Raw genomic sequence first — 15,483 nt, forward strand, 5'->3', positions numbered from 1 at the left:
CACAAGAATCTGCTAAACAGTTACTGTTCTCATTACCTTAACACACAAACACACAGTTATGAGCAAACATGTCCCGGATTGCTCACTCGAGGTTCTGTTTTTAACAGCCGTGCACCTCCAGGAGTGTGTGCTTCCTAGGGCTGCATCTATTTGTTATTTCTTTGCCCTACCGCTTTATTCCAGCTTGTAAAATGTCCAAAAATTAGTCAAATATGCAATTGCATTTTGCCAGAGCCCGAGGTGAAGTCTTCAGATGTCTTGTGGTGTCTGACCAACAGTCCAAAAACAAATATATATCAGTTTACAATGATTTAGAGTGAAGTACCAAAAATCTTCACTTTGGAGAACCTGCACTTAAATAAAATTTTTGATTGGATAATTTACATTGTAAGAAAAAAAGGTTTGTAGAAAAACGGATAATGTCCTGCATAGCAGAAAATTACCAGCACCTTTTCCGTTAAATTTACGGACATTTTTGTTAATTCAAAAATCAAAATATGGAAATACACCTGTTAAAAATCATTACAGAAAATTCCTTCATAATAGCACAGTATATTAGCCCGTATTTCTATGGACTTTTCTAACAGTGTACTGGCAATTGAGTGATGATATGCAGAAGTCAGGAGGTGTTGGTACCTTCCATAATAGGGCAACTTGGATTCAAGACTACTTGTTGTTGTTTTGTTTTTTTTACCAGTTTTCATAAAAAGATTACCCGAAATGTTCAAGGAAGGAGATTTTTCTTTACCTAAATTTTATGTCAGTGTTTCACTCTGAACGGCTCGCGTCCGACATGACGAGTGGACCCTGGGAGTCTGAGCTGAGATCAACAAAAATGAGATGCAGCTGAATGAAACGGCGTAACTTTGGGTTTGATATTGAGGGGGGGGGGGTTTGAGATCTCCAACTATCTAGGGAGGCCCCAGGACATGTATGCGTGTATTTAAATAAAAAAGTGAGAGAGATGAGCGTCAAAAGGTGGCAGATGTCGGAAATGGCGACAAAAACTTCCCAGAAATTGTCCAACAAAAACCTTGAAAAAAGCAACAAAGACTTCGAAAAGAAAAATTTAAAAAAGGTGACAAAAATGTTAAAACAACTGTCCAAAAAAAAGGTGACAAGAACCCCGAAAAAAAAGCAACAAAAACATTGAAAAGGATAAAAAAATTATGAAACGGCCCAGTTTTGATTATTGGGGGTGGGGTGAGGTTGTAAATTACGCCTATGGCTGAATGTAAGTGGGGTTGCTTTTCGTATAATGATTATTATCAGATGCCTGCTTTTCCGGCTGAGTTTGCACAGTGCAGTACGCTCGGTGAGGTAGTAAAACTCTGACCCCTGGTATGATGAAAGGGAAGATGGTCCTTTTGAGCGTGTCAAGTGGCGGTGACGGAGCCCCCACCCCTCTGACCACAGCGTGACCCTCACCCCAGCCGCCCGCCCTCCGGGATTAGCATAGATAAAGACATACATTCATTAGCCTAACATAACATACACTGATGAGTGCACTATGAAAAGTCTCAGAGGCTATAAAAAGTGGCCTTCACCCCATTGTTTGATCCTAAAGGCTGCATTGTGGCCATCGCTGTAGCTTCAAATGAAAAGACAAGTTAACTATAACCTAAGTGCTTGATCACTTGAACTCACATATCCATCAATGATTAATCTTTTTTTTTTCAGGGAAAGAGAAAAAAAAAATTCAGTGCTAAATCATTATTTGATATGTATTTTCCCATATATATTCTTACTTCCATTGGATGATTGTATTTCTGTCCATGGTGGCCTATTTTTTAGGGGTGGGAAAAAAATTGATTCATGTCTGTATGTATCGTGATTTTGTGACACGCTGGACAAGATCCCCGGTCTCCTGGATGAAAGTCCTTGGAGGCCAAACGGCGTTGAGAAACACGCTAAAAAGCGAGTATGCGTCTTGATAACATGCCAAAATGGCATACGAATTGGCGCATCATACATACGCCACTTCATGAGATCAGTCTGACGTGTTCATTCGTGAGGTTCAGAGGTGCTGGAGGGAATTTCTATTCTGTGTCAGAGAGCTGGAGTCAGGATGTGGTTAGACTCTCCCAGCTCTGTCTCACCCACAGACATGATCATTCTTCTCATCTCACGGTTTTTTTTAAGATTGTTTTTTTTGGGCATTTTAAGCCTTTATTTGATAGGACAGCTTAGACATGAAAGCGGAGAGAGAGGGGGAATGACATGCAGCAAAGGGCCGCAGGTCGGAGTTGAACCTGCATACGCAGAGGACAGAGGACTGAGCCTCTGTACATGGGGCTCACGCTCTACCAGGTGAGCTACCCAGACGACCCCTCATCTCACTCTTCAAAAGAAATTAAACGTGGCCGGCTAGTTCAGATGGTAGAGTAGCCACACATATGTGGAGGTTTATTCCTCGACGCAGAAGGTCCAGGGTTTAGTCTGACCTGTGGCGGTTTCCTGCATGTCTTCCCCTCTCTCTCCCCTTCATGTCTGAGCTGTCCTATCCATTTAAGGCGGAAATGGCCATAAAAATAATCTTTAAAAAAAAAAAAGAAGAAATTAAACGAGCATCTTTCCCAAAATGGGGGAAGTGAAGTATTCCTTTACTTTAGAAAGTTCTGTGTAAAATGAGCAACATCTGAGCAACATGTGTTTGTAATGATGGATGTAGCAGAGGGGGTTGGCAGAGTTGAAGAGGTTACATTCTGTTCAGTACAGTATGGCTCTTATATCATGCAGATTTCTATCTAAGAAGCTGGTAGAGTTGCTTCGGAAATGTGCAAAAGCTTTGGCGGTTTATTTTTTTTTAGATGTATCGCTCCAAAAAGGCTGAAAAATAAAGTTGTTTAAAAATATCTGTATGAAATTTAAATTATAAAACTCAACATAAATATATAAAATGTGTGTACCTCCTTTAATTCAGTTTTAACCAGTCTGGGATGGTGTGTCTCTTGGGTTTTTAGTGTAGGTTAGGGCTGAACGATTTCGGGGGGAAAAAATCCAATTGCCATTTTTCTGCCAGATATTGCGATTTTAATTTGCAATTATTTATTAAAGTATAGCTAAAGTTCACTGTTTAACAGATAAAACATGTCATGGAGCATTATAACATGAGACTAAAACATACTCTATATTCTTATGCAAGGATGAGAACATAGATATGAATTGCCAGCAATGAGACATTGGGACATTGAACAGCCAAACGCAGAACATTTCTCACAAAAGCTAAATATATAATAATTCAAAAACAATTCCAATGACAAATATCAGTACTTTCCTGTAAGATGAAATGTCTGATATGCCTCAGTACAACAGCAGCATCTACATATTGCACCTTCTACCATGATGTTAAATAAAGTCATAAAAAATAAAATCCACTGAAAATAGAACATTTCTGTAAACAATCTGTTATATGTAACATTATTCCAGCATTTATCTTGTGAAAAAACAGTAACGCAAAAGACAACGTTAAACCAAATGTTACACCAAACATTATTCTTTCAAATCGATTTTCGATCTGAAAACGATTAATCGTTCAGCCCTAGTTCAGGTGATCAGAATGTGAGCCTATGAGCTCGGAGATCTGTGAACTTGAGCGGCGCTGTGAGGCCGTGCGCTTTGTCAGCCTGAAGCAGTGAGGAGGACAGAGTAGACATTGTGCAGACATTGTGCTGTGCTGTGTTACACACAGGGGTCGAGGGTCAGGTGAAGGGCTCCGAGGGATGACCGCCCAGCAGCCTGTGAAGCCAACACTTGAGTTCCTTCACAATCTGTCAAATGCAATATCCACCATGGAGCGCTGAAGTAGAGGCTCTGTGCTAAAGGCAGACTGCTAATCAGGACCCATACTTTGTTATGGGGAAGAGGGAGCTCATAGAAGTGTTTCTGAACGGTTGTAGGCTCTAGTGTTTGATTTAGGGTTTACCTGTGGAACCAGGTGGAAGGTAGCACTTGGGATGGGCGATATGGAGAAAATCGGAACGTTTTCATTTACGGGATTCTTCCGGTGCCACTGGAAGTTCCTCACCTTCCGCCTTCTTTGCGTTGGCATTCTAAACTCCGTTCGATTTTGGGAAACGTCCTACGAGCTAGAACCGACAATCAAATTACATCCATCTTGTTTTTGAATAAAATTCTCATCACACACTCGCCAGCTATTTTAATTCCAGAGCTCGCCTCCCTACATGCACATGTTCCACCAAAACAAGTTCCTTCCCTCATATCGATATTGGGACGATATTGTAGGGTTGGCAATTGGTGTTTTCACAAAATATTTTTCACGGTGAGATTTTAGATAAATAACCACCAATATATGTGGATATAATTACTAAGCGGTTAAAGGCAAATAATAGAACAGTGGAGTTAGTTCAAAAAATGACATTGCTTTACTCTAATGCTGTCTTTAAAAACCAGGTGACAGACACTGATGCCATATTACAAATCTAAAACGATATCTAGTCTCATACATCAATATAATATCGATTATATTGCCCAGCCATAGGTAGCACCCCTCTAATATTCAGCAACATTTGACCCATAAAGGAACAATATGGCTTTGATAGTAGCCAGCTAGATAAGAGTGATCCCCCTAAAGCCAGGTGGTCGCATAACAGTGGCAAAGTCTTCTCTCTACACTTGGTTATAACCCCATCTGCTCCTTCAAGTCTGTCTCAGGCAAACTGAAACTCCTTACTGTCATGCTTGGGTGTCTCCGCTGGAGGGGTGGGGGGGGGGGTGGATCGAGTGGTGCCCAAAGGGGTGGAGCAGCTCTCTCGGCTCTGACCCTTTCAGCGAAAACAGGATTCATCTAGTCCTGCTGCCACAGAGTGAAAACAATGATCTATCTGTGGCTGCTGCTTCCTCTCATCCATCTTACAGTTTGGAGGGGTGATGGATTGATTGATGGATTGATTGATGGATGGATTGAGTGAAAAGCTGACGTCACACAACCCACACAAACCACAGCTGTAATCTTACAATACATTTCCTCTCTGTGATGTCCTCACTGCCTCAGCCAGTCCCTAGCTGCTTACACAGACAGGAGATTTAGTGATGGGCTGTGAGAGATGTTTGGGACATTTCTTTCTTTCTTTCTTAAGCTTCTGTAGACGGAGCTCTTTGTATGCTCAGCCATGGCGACTCTCATTGCCCATGCTTGCTACTAGGGCTGTAACGATGCATCGATCTGGATCGATATATAAATAATAACGGTCGCGTGCCGGAATTAAATTGAATCAAAATCATATTGTGGCAGACTTTGTTCAAAGAATCAATATATATTGAATCGTGATAAAACTAGTGATCTGGCTATACAGTAGGTTGAATCATTTCCTATTGGATTGTATCCATCTGTTATGACCGGCTTGCAGAAAACTGCAACAGCAACATTTATAGATCAGTTAATCCATACAAGAAATATAGTTAAAATGGTTTACGGTAAACATTTCATATGAAAATAGTGATATGTAAAGACAAACTGATGGTTTAAAGCCATGAAATAATAATAATAATAATAATAATAATCTGACTGACAATTTACAACAACCTGTTCAGCTGTCTCAATCTCATCCTCACTTATTGCCATTTTTGTGTCCATTAACCCCCCCCCCCCTCCCTTTCTTGTATGCAATTCAAAGGGTTGTTAAGTCGGTGTCGGCCAGTGTAGGTTATAACAGCAGTGATATGAGCAGAACTAGATAAGTGAATTAAAATTTTTCTACACATGGAAATGGACTCACTTTGATGTAAAAAGCTTTTCTCATGGAAAGTTTTTTTCATGCGTCTCTATTAGCTCCTAATGCTCAGTCAAAGAGGAACAGAATATCCTATTAACGGGTTTATTCACGGTAACAGGGAGACTCAGTGGGGGTATCAGAGGTTCAAAGAAACAGTTTGACCTCACTAAGGCTTCAATGGTCCCATGGCCGTATAGCCAGGTTACTCTGACATCTGAATTCAGCCTCTAATCCGGCTCACTGACTCCTGTCGCTACGTCTCTGTCATCATTTCCCCTCCTGTGTCCTGTGCGCTGTTGGGGCCAGGCCTGCCGTGGGACATGTGATAGATGGTGGCTGTGTGGTTCGTAGTTGCTGAGATAAGAGCGGGGCTGGCCCAGGGCCGGCCAGGCTGGCAGGTAGAGGCCAACCTACTCAGATAACAGGCTGGCGTTGCCCTCCGCTGGCCATGCGGAACCCCAGCCATCTGGGATAGAAGAGCGGGGACAGTGATGGACTCATGCAGAGGGCCTGCATGAATGTTAGGGAGGGATTCCTAGGCTGTGCTAATGGCTTCAGGTTCAGGATTTCAGAGAGACTTTGGTTTCTGTTGCATGTACATCAGATGGAGCCTTTACATTGTGGCCTCGTGCAGCGACAAGTCCAGCCATATGGCACTTCGTAGTAAGGAATGTCCATTCTGCTGTGTTGCAATATACATTACAGTGTCTGGTGTGGCTTCTTATTGACCACAGCGTTGTGTGAAGACTCAAACCACAACTGGAGTAAGGTTTGTGAACCACATTATAGAAAATTATTTTTATTTGTGTATTGTAAGAGCTTATGGGGGTCTTTTCAGTAGGGCTTGGTTAAACAAATTGATTCTCCAGTTAAAATCCATCTTTGTTTGAGTGGTCTGATATTGATTATTATTTATCAAGCTAATAAATTACTTAAATGATTATCAAATCACACACGCAAAGTCATTCAGTGGGCCTAATTGGACCCTTTGGCAGGTCGGTTCTGGCCCACGGGCCGTATGTTTGTCGCCCCTTCATTAGAGGAACTGCAGCATAATATATATCCAGTCATGAGGTAAATGCCTCACGTAAAAGGCTCAGACCATTGAATCTGTGGTTAAATCACCACATGAAATAAAGAAATGTCTGCGTTAGGTCTGCACGATATGAGGGAAAATACGCAATATGCAAAAACGTAACGATATTACTTGGGATAAATAAACCGATATTAGGGTGTACTCAGTTCTGCATTTCTGCTGCTTTCAGTATTCTGCTAAAGTACAACATATTGCTTGTTGAATTTAAAATTAAATGGAAGGGAATTCCAACATTCTTTTATTTAACAAACTGAATGTTGAACTCAATATAAAAGGCAGCATTAAAACAAGAATGAGTTTTTTCTGCTGAAATTTTATTTTAACTAACACAAAAAAATCTCTGTCTTTCTGGATGTGTCGCAGCCGATTTAAAATAATATATATATATATATAATATATATATATATATATATATATATATATATATATATATATATATATATATATATATATATATATATGGCATGCATTGTCTCCAACCAGAGTCAGAGGGGACAGTAGAGGTGGTGTGTTATTTTGATGGCGAGCTGATTGCGTCAGAGGTTGCAAGGGCTTTAGAGGTGAAAGGTTAAAGATGCAGCCTTTCTTTGTCAACACACAATGGCCCACAGCGGAGCAGGCTCCGGCTGTATAGGCTGCTGCTGGAAGCCTTCCCCAGCCTCAGGCTGTAATGGTCAATACACTGTCATGAGGATTAGTAACAGAGACCACACACTGGAGAGCTCCATTCTTCTCTAGTGCTGGTCCATTATCAACCCAACACTGCAGCCTTGGGAGTATGGACTGAAACCAGGCTTAATCCTGATCCCAGAAATGCCAACCATTAAGAGCTGACAAGAAAGCAGCAGAGAGAAGATGTGTGGGAGGACTGGCTGATCAATATCATCAGTGTGTCCTTGTGCAGACATTGGCTTTCTGTTGAAGGATCATTTTAGCGGAAAACTGACCGTTTCCCAAAGCATGCTGTAGGGTTTCAGATTTTAAAATGTGTTTTTCTATCCAGCATTTCCAATCATTTCCGAACAGTATGAACATTGTCTCGTGGAGACTTGAGTTGGTTAATCCGTCGCAGTGAGAGCATCACCACACAACAATGTCTTATCAACATATCACGACAATAATAGAAGCAAGACATGATATTCACTCATTACTCGTGTCGAGCAAGTTCTTAAGTCTTTACACATTAACACGTTTTCACACAAAACATTAAACAGCTAGGATTTACGGACATTTTGAAGGCATCGCACATATCCCAACAATAAAACGGATGAGAGACACTTATACAGTCCTTTATTTAAGGTGCTTTCTTGCGCTCCGTCGTTAATAAAGAAGGTAAAAGAGTTCTTTGGCCGGTACACTTTCGTGCTTCCTGAACAATAGTCAATCAAGGTATACTAAGGAGGTCTGTGGGTGGGATCACCTTGAAAGTGACCAATCGTAGGAGGGCCAGTGCCTCCTTGGTTTCCACCGCCAAAATATCAAAAGTCAGTTTCAACCGAGCGAACAGAAATGAACTTTGAGAGCAGCGTTTATGCGCACGCTGCTTAGTTTTATACACGCAGGTGCCATTCTTTCCCCCTTCCCTATTTTTTTGTTTCACGCTCGCAGCTGCTTCTACGACAGGCGATTGTTGAATTGGTGCGCGGAGATTAGTATCTGCTCTGGTGAAATTATGTAATTTGCTCGTTAGCATGTTTATCGCGCTCACAAGGTATGACATAAACCTGCCACCATATACACGAATATCCATCTTGTCTGGCTTCAAGTAACGTGTTTGTGTCTGAACTACCAGCTAACCGAACCAATCAGAGTCCGCTGAGGAGTTACCGGCCTGGTTTAGGTGTGTGTGTCAATAGCGGACGCGATGGACCAATCATGGTTCATCCAGTCACCTGTCAGGTATTTGTTTGAAAGCGACTTCCCTTTTCCAAACAGTTTCCAATGCCGGCTTCTAAGTCCATCTGGTGCGTCAGGCTCATAACATGGTTCCAAAATTGACAGTTGGCAAACTGCCACCTCTTAGTCGATTAGTCGACTAATCGGTCATTTTGGTCTTAGTCGACTAAGATTTCTTTAGTTGATGACGCATTTTCTATGCTTATTCATGCTTAATTACTCATTTCCAAGAAAATTATGAGCACATTTCTGGTAAACACAAGATTTAAAGTGGTGCTTTTGCAGGATTAATTGTGGAGAAACTCAGTTTTACAGATGGTTAATTAACTACATTTATATTGTGCTTTTCTAGTCTTAACCACCTCTCAAAGAGCACAGCTCTGTCGATTACATCAACTAATTGATTAATCGACAAAATCATATAAGTGTTAGTCGACTAAGAATTTCTTTAGTCGAGGACAGCCCTAATACTTTGGCAGTAAAGCAGTATTGTGACAAAATGCAAATACATAATTGTTAGCTAGCTGAAATTATTGACTCAAGATTACAGATTAACTTCAGCTTTTTTATTTATTTATTTTTTACCTCTGCTTTAGCGCTGCAGGGAAAGAAAAGTGATGTGTTCACTTGTGATCTTTTTGTAGATCTCACTTAAAAGCTGTGACATATCTCAGAGGGGGGGCGCTCACAGACATTCATCCTTGTCTTGGTGCGTGTTTGTGTGTTATACGTCAATAGAAGTGTGTGTGTGTGTGTCTGTTCAGGGGAGGGCGACTGAGGCACGTGTGTGTCGGAACAGAGCTTGTGTGTGTCGGTGTATGCTCCGGGGAGAACATATGCTGGTGTTGACTGTGGGGCAGGGGTGGAGTTAGTAGGGGAGGGGTTGGGGGGTGAGTTGGCGTGTGTCGGGTCAGGGGTCTACAGCTGTTGATAGCAGAGTGGTACACGGATAGGGGTCTGATGCCCCGACAGCCCACACTCTGCACCCGTCTGGATGTGAGTGATTGAGCTGTCCGAGCGCCGTGTAAGTGAGAAGTAGACGCTGTGTCTCCAGACGCCGGCCGCGCAGATGGCCAGGCTGCTGATGGAGGCGAGATGGGGGGGGGGAAAAGAGGGTATAAAATAAAGCTCAGACAGCAAGAGGGTAACCAATATGAAGCAAACAGATTGTTCTGGGGTTATGGTTCGACCCGTATGGTAGTCAGATGACATATCAGGCTTTGTATTAAATACCAATTTGGTCCCGTCAGTGTGGTCCACCTCTCTTATTTATGATGCACTTTGATTGATTCAGAATTTACTCTACGGTTGATAATTACACAGATTGCCTATGGGAAGCCATTAACCTAAAATAATTCTAATGAAAGAGTTTGACAGCCCCTACTTCAGTGTTTTCCCTAGGTTTGTGGAAGACTTAGGTGCACATATTTGGCATGGGAATTTAGGGGTCCTCCCTTAAGAAAATGACTTTTTTCAATAAACATGCATATCATTTTGGACCTTATTTTTTTACCACGTGTGTCTAAAACGTTGGAAAAGCTAGAGCAGATAATAAACAAACATCACTAAAAAAGCTTAATGACAAAACTTGCTTAAGAAGTCCACTGTGGGCCAACTACAATCCTTAAATCTGACAAAAGTAATTTAGTTAGTTTCGATGCTCACATTGATTTTTACATTCATTCAGCTTGGGTGGTGCGGCCCAAAATTGCTTGGGTGCAGCACCTAAGCGTTATAATAGTAGGGAAAACCCTGTTATGGTTTGGCATAGAAATGTTCGCATTTATAGGAACAATTTTGGAAGTGTGCTTGTGGCTTTCCTCCAACTTCTCTTATCTGACTGAAAGCTCTATGGTTAAGATTTGGTTAGGTTTAGGCAAGCAAAAACTTCTTGGTTAAAGTAAGTGAAAGATTGCCATGTTTAAAAGGAACCAGCATCGACTCATGCATACTCTGTCAATACCAGACACAATGTATTGGGCCCAACCACCACAAAAAAACATAAATGAAATGGGTCCTGAATCATTAGCCGGTTCAAACCAGAGCAGGACTAAACTGCTAGATTAGATTAGATTAGATAGACTTTATTGGGAAATTCCAGTGCTACAGCAGCAAAATATAAGACGCACAGCACACATACAGAATAAACAAGAAATAATAAATAGGATAGAATACAAGAACTATTCAAAAATAAAGATAAAAAATACAAAGGAAAGAATGTACACGCGTATTTGGTAATGGTGCCTGCTGCAAAATAAGATGTGGGTTTGACTGGGACCCCTGTATAAAATAGGCCCTCAAGATTAGATAAAAATGCATGAGCCACCTTATCATTTCAGTTATATTGTACTTCATTGGTGCTTCTTACCAACCAATTTATCAATGACTCCATCAAATGACCACAAAGTAATGGCTACACAGTCAACCTGGGGGCTCCAGCGTACTTCCCACAATCTGTCCCTCTGTCTTTCACTTCTAATCTCCGTTTGAGTTCACTAAAGTGGTGAATAATGCTGAACATTAACAGGGACATCACTTCACATCACTGCTGATGCCAGGTTGTAAACTGTTGAATATTGACCTGGGTTTTTCCTGGCTCAGAATGGGTTTCTGAGGGGTGGGGAGGGGGGGGGTGGGGGGGGGCACTACGCACACGACAGTAAGCATGATCGGTCAGCGTACAGTAAGGTGTTACCTTATTTGACAGAAATCTCTATGCATTTGCCTGTTATTTCTCAAAAATGTTCATTACATTTTGAGTAAATGAAAACCCAATCAACAAAACTGCTTAAAGTAATAATTAAATACCACCGTTAAAATCACCGGGAGAGCCAGACTCTGGACGGTAAAACTGAGATTAGCGCTCCTCCTCTCAATTTGAATTGCTATTTTTTTTAATCTCAATTCTTATTATTTTGGTGCTGGTGTTTTTCCTTTAGGGTTGGCTAAATTCTCTTTGGGGAGGGGGGGGGCTGCCTAAAATTCCTCTAAGCAGGAAAAACCCTGTTGACTGAAGTATTTAATCTGCTCTCTCTCTGAACAGTCAACCCCGCAGAACGATCAGATGTTTTGTGTTGCTCTCACTGGGAGCTCTACATTCTGGCCCATGTGCATATCAATACAGTATTAAACCTTTGTAGTATTTTGAATAGTAAATAATACACACAATGAAGTAAATAGAATAGTAATTTGTCTTTTAATACAAGTGTTCTCTGGCGAGTGCTGTACTTTACTACATTCAAGGTAACACGAGTTTAGCATTTAGCATTTGTGGAACCTTTAACAGTTTGTTGTCTTATTTATGTGCAGGTCATACTGTAATTTGAATTTGGAGATGTGAGGATTTTTGTCTACTAATTAGTGCTTCAATTAAGTCAGTACTCACCAGTACAAGGTTCCCGGCACTTTGGATTTCTTTCCAACTGAGTGCTGTTACTTATTACTCAGTATTGCCACTGTCTTAATTATATGGGTACACAGTTATATTGTCAGGCAGATCTGGCCCATGTCCTGCTCAAAAAGCAGGATAGAGGAGGCAAAGAAATGCTGTGTGAGGTCCAACATGTTGTCAAGTTTAGTTTAAAAAGAAATAGTTTAGAATTCTATTATGGATTCAAAAATCCCCAATCCGTGAGTGGTCTGTGCAAAGCCCAACATGTACTGGCTGCATATTTTTTTGTTTGTTTGTTCAACTGTTATTGCCATTATACATAAGTACCTTAGAATTATAATTTTGTGCAAAAGTCCTGTCCTTAACCCTTCCCGTTGACCATGCAACTTTTAGTTTTTGTGGGTCCAAATTTTGAATTCTAAACTTTTTTTTTTCAACATTTGGTTTTTCGACACTTTTGTGGCTTTTCACCTTGTTTTTTGTAACATTTTTGTCACTTTTTCCAATGTCTGTTGATTTTTTTCTGCGCTTTTTCAAAGTTTTTGTTGTTTTTTCAACGTTCTATTAATTTTCTTCTTCAAATGCTATAAAATTGAATAAAACGCCATTGTGACCTTGTGAAGAGCGTTGTATGGAACCATCCATGTTATTTTTTTTTTCGACAATTCGGTTGAAAGAAACCATAACTTCTGATTATAGAAACTTTTTGAAAATGGGTCAAATTTGACCCGAGGACAACAGGAGGGTTAAATGCAGCTTGTGCAGGTTGTGCTGGTTTGGAGTACTGGCAGAATTTCTGTGGTTCAATTCAAGCCCTGCGTTAAATAATACTTGGACCTCTGCATGTCTCCTTTTCTATCATTCATTACATCTACTGAAACATCAGAGAAATGCAACGCTAAATACACGGAACACGTGATGTTCTTTCTTTTAATGTTGTTTCGCTGCATGTGAAAATTGTGCGCGACATTCGCTTTTTAAATCCGTCACAGAGTCATAGTTATAGTTTGCCTTATCTCCACAACTCTTCAGAAGTAATGGAAATGCAAATTCACAAAGGGGACTTTTAGTTCCTATAGTTTTCTTCCGTCAGTTCCCGGAACTATTTGGTCGAAAAGGGCTGTGTTTGCCCTGGTTAATCATGCAGCTGCATTGTTTCTTGATATGTCCCTGATCCAATGTTCAATGTTCAATTCAATTTTATTATCATTGACACAATGTGCAGGCACATAAGGTAACGAAATGTAGGTCATTGCTTTCCAACTAACGGTGCACGTACACGATAGATAGATAGATAGATAGATAGATAGATAGATAGATAGATAGATAGATAGATAGATAGATAAAAAAAAAAAACACGTTAACATTATTTACAGGCTTAGAATTATTGTGAATTATATCATAAAGTGCCAATTTTGTAAATGTACTTGTGCAAATGGCATAGTATATATTAAAGTGCAGTAACAGGAGGAGGAAGTGGCAGAGGGGATCTAAGTAAAGTTCAGCGGGTAGCCAGGTTCAGATGGGTGACAGCTTGGGGACAAAGACAAATGTACGTATGTGTGGTTCAATTCTATTACAGTATTAAAAAAAGTTCCTTATTTGGTTGTACTGTCCTTGAGGGTCCACATTATATGCATCTTAAACCTCTAAAATATTGATTGTGTCTACAGTGTTGAGAAGATTTCGGAGTATCCACATCTCTCTCTGTGAAAAACCTCCAATAGCTAACCTGTGTACCTTAATTTTCTTTTCTTCCCCCCCCCCCAGGCTTTTACAGCGACCATCCATTGGAGTCTGAACAGAACGACAGCATGGGTGAGTTCACAAACGTGCATTTATTCTCAGATGTGGACTAAGGATACAGCTTAGTGTGTATATTCTGTTTAGTCTGCATATAGCACAAGTCAGTCTTGATTGACTTAACTTCTTCACAATCTGTTTTTCCCTCTTCAGGCTTTAGTCACTGAATTGCCCTGTAGCACTGACACTATATTACAGCCTGACAGTCTGGTTTTACGTTCTGCTATTAAAGAAAATCATTAGATTATAGCCCCATCTAGTGGTAAAGTAGAGGGTCGTAATTTTATTGAAAGGCTTATGTCAAATCCACAAGAGGGGAGTATAAACTGAATAATAATGGAGGCGCTTTTTCTATAAGCATGAGTCCGCTGGCTCTTAAGCTAACATGGAAAACAAGAGGGTAAATATTAAATGTCTACAAGCATTTACAGCTTTATAACAGGATATTGGTTCTTGCTTTAGGAAGAAAAACACATCCCATTGTTTTCTATATCTGTTCCATTTGATAGCCTCAGTCTGTGTAAATGTGTGAGTGGTCAGAGAACATAATCTCAAAGTGAAGGGCTAACACTTTCATGCTGTCATCAGAAGTGGTTTTGCATCCCAGTTAAATGCAAAAACCTAAAATGAGAGATGTTAAAAAAATGTTTCCAAATGTGTGGATCTTGGCCCAGAGGAAACTGGGAGCAAAGGGCCAGGGGTGAGGCAATGGTCCAATGTTAAGTTCCAGGTTCAGGCGAAGTTCACTCGGGACTCCCGTGGCTGCCATCACAGCGCCAGGTGGCACCACGGGAGGGTCAGAGGTCGGACACAGTTCAGCGAACGCTGACCTCGCCGTGACTCTGTGCTGACCTGATTGTGTGCAGCTCTCCGGCCTGGGCTTTCTCACCGCTGCTTCTATAAACTTGCGAGGGGAGAAAAGGAGAGGTCGCTAAGAAGTGGAAGTTAGCCGGAGAGGAACTATTAAACCTGCGCACACAGTGAATGGCCGCCATTGTTGCATGCTGCAGGAGGAGGCGTGGATTTATGAGGCCGAGCCTGATTGGGTTGTAAACTTGACGAGGTGGGCTCGCGGCCGCGGCCACTCGCTCTCTCTGTTGGCCCTATTCTCCTCCCAGGATGCCTCGGTGCAGGCACTGGGCAAGGGTGAGGCTGGGGTCAAGGGGGGCTGAGTCAGGGCTCCTTAAGCTTGTAAATGCTCTGACAGGGGTGGGAATTCAGAGACCTTCATTCAGTGACCAAAAAACCCAGGTCAGGGGCCAAATAGCTGAGTTAGCAACAGCTGTTTTCAACACAAGCCCTCTAGATGAAGTCCTAACATTAACTCTGGTACCTCAAACGAGAAAGTTTAGTCATTTTCCTCGACCCCTTAATCTGAGTGTTTTCACCCCTCAAACTTAAAGCATCCATCGCCATCTTCATGAATCTGCAGAGGGGCTTTTTAGTGGGGAATGATTTGTGGTTCTTGAGTTATAAACCTATGAGTGCAGTTTCGTGGGCACAGATGTAACTCTTTGGGGGTGGTGGTAAAAAGCAGGAGTCTGTAAGAGCTGTAGCTGCAC

General features: G+C 41.3%; 1 protein-coding gene across 1 annotated transcript in view; it reads left to right on the forward strand.

Moving 5' to 3' along the window:
• Nucleotides 1-15,483, forward strand: part of nr6a1a (nuclear receptor subfamily 6, group A, member 1a) — a 113,852-nt gene that overhangs the window by 14,646 nt on the left and 83,723 nt on the right. The window contains exon 2 of the mRNA XM_035998392.1: nucleotides 13,889-13,936. Within this exon, the coding sequence (XP_035854285.1) occupies nucleotides 13,889-13,936 (48 nt within the window). The remainder of the gene's footprint in view (nucleotides 1-13,888; nucleotides 13,937-15,483) is intronic.

Source organism: Sander lucioperca, chromosome 2 (assembly GCF_008315115.2).
Source record: "Sander lucioperca isolate FBNREF2018 chromosome 2, SLUC_FBN_1.2, whole genome shotgun sequence".
NCBI lineage: Eukaryota > Metazoa > Chordata > Actinopteri > Perciformes > Percidae > Sander > Sander lucioperca.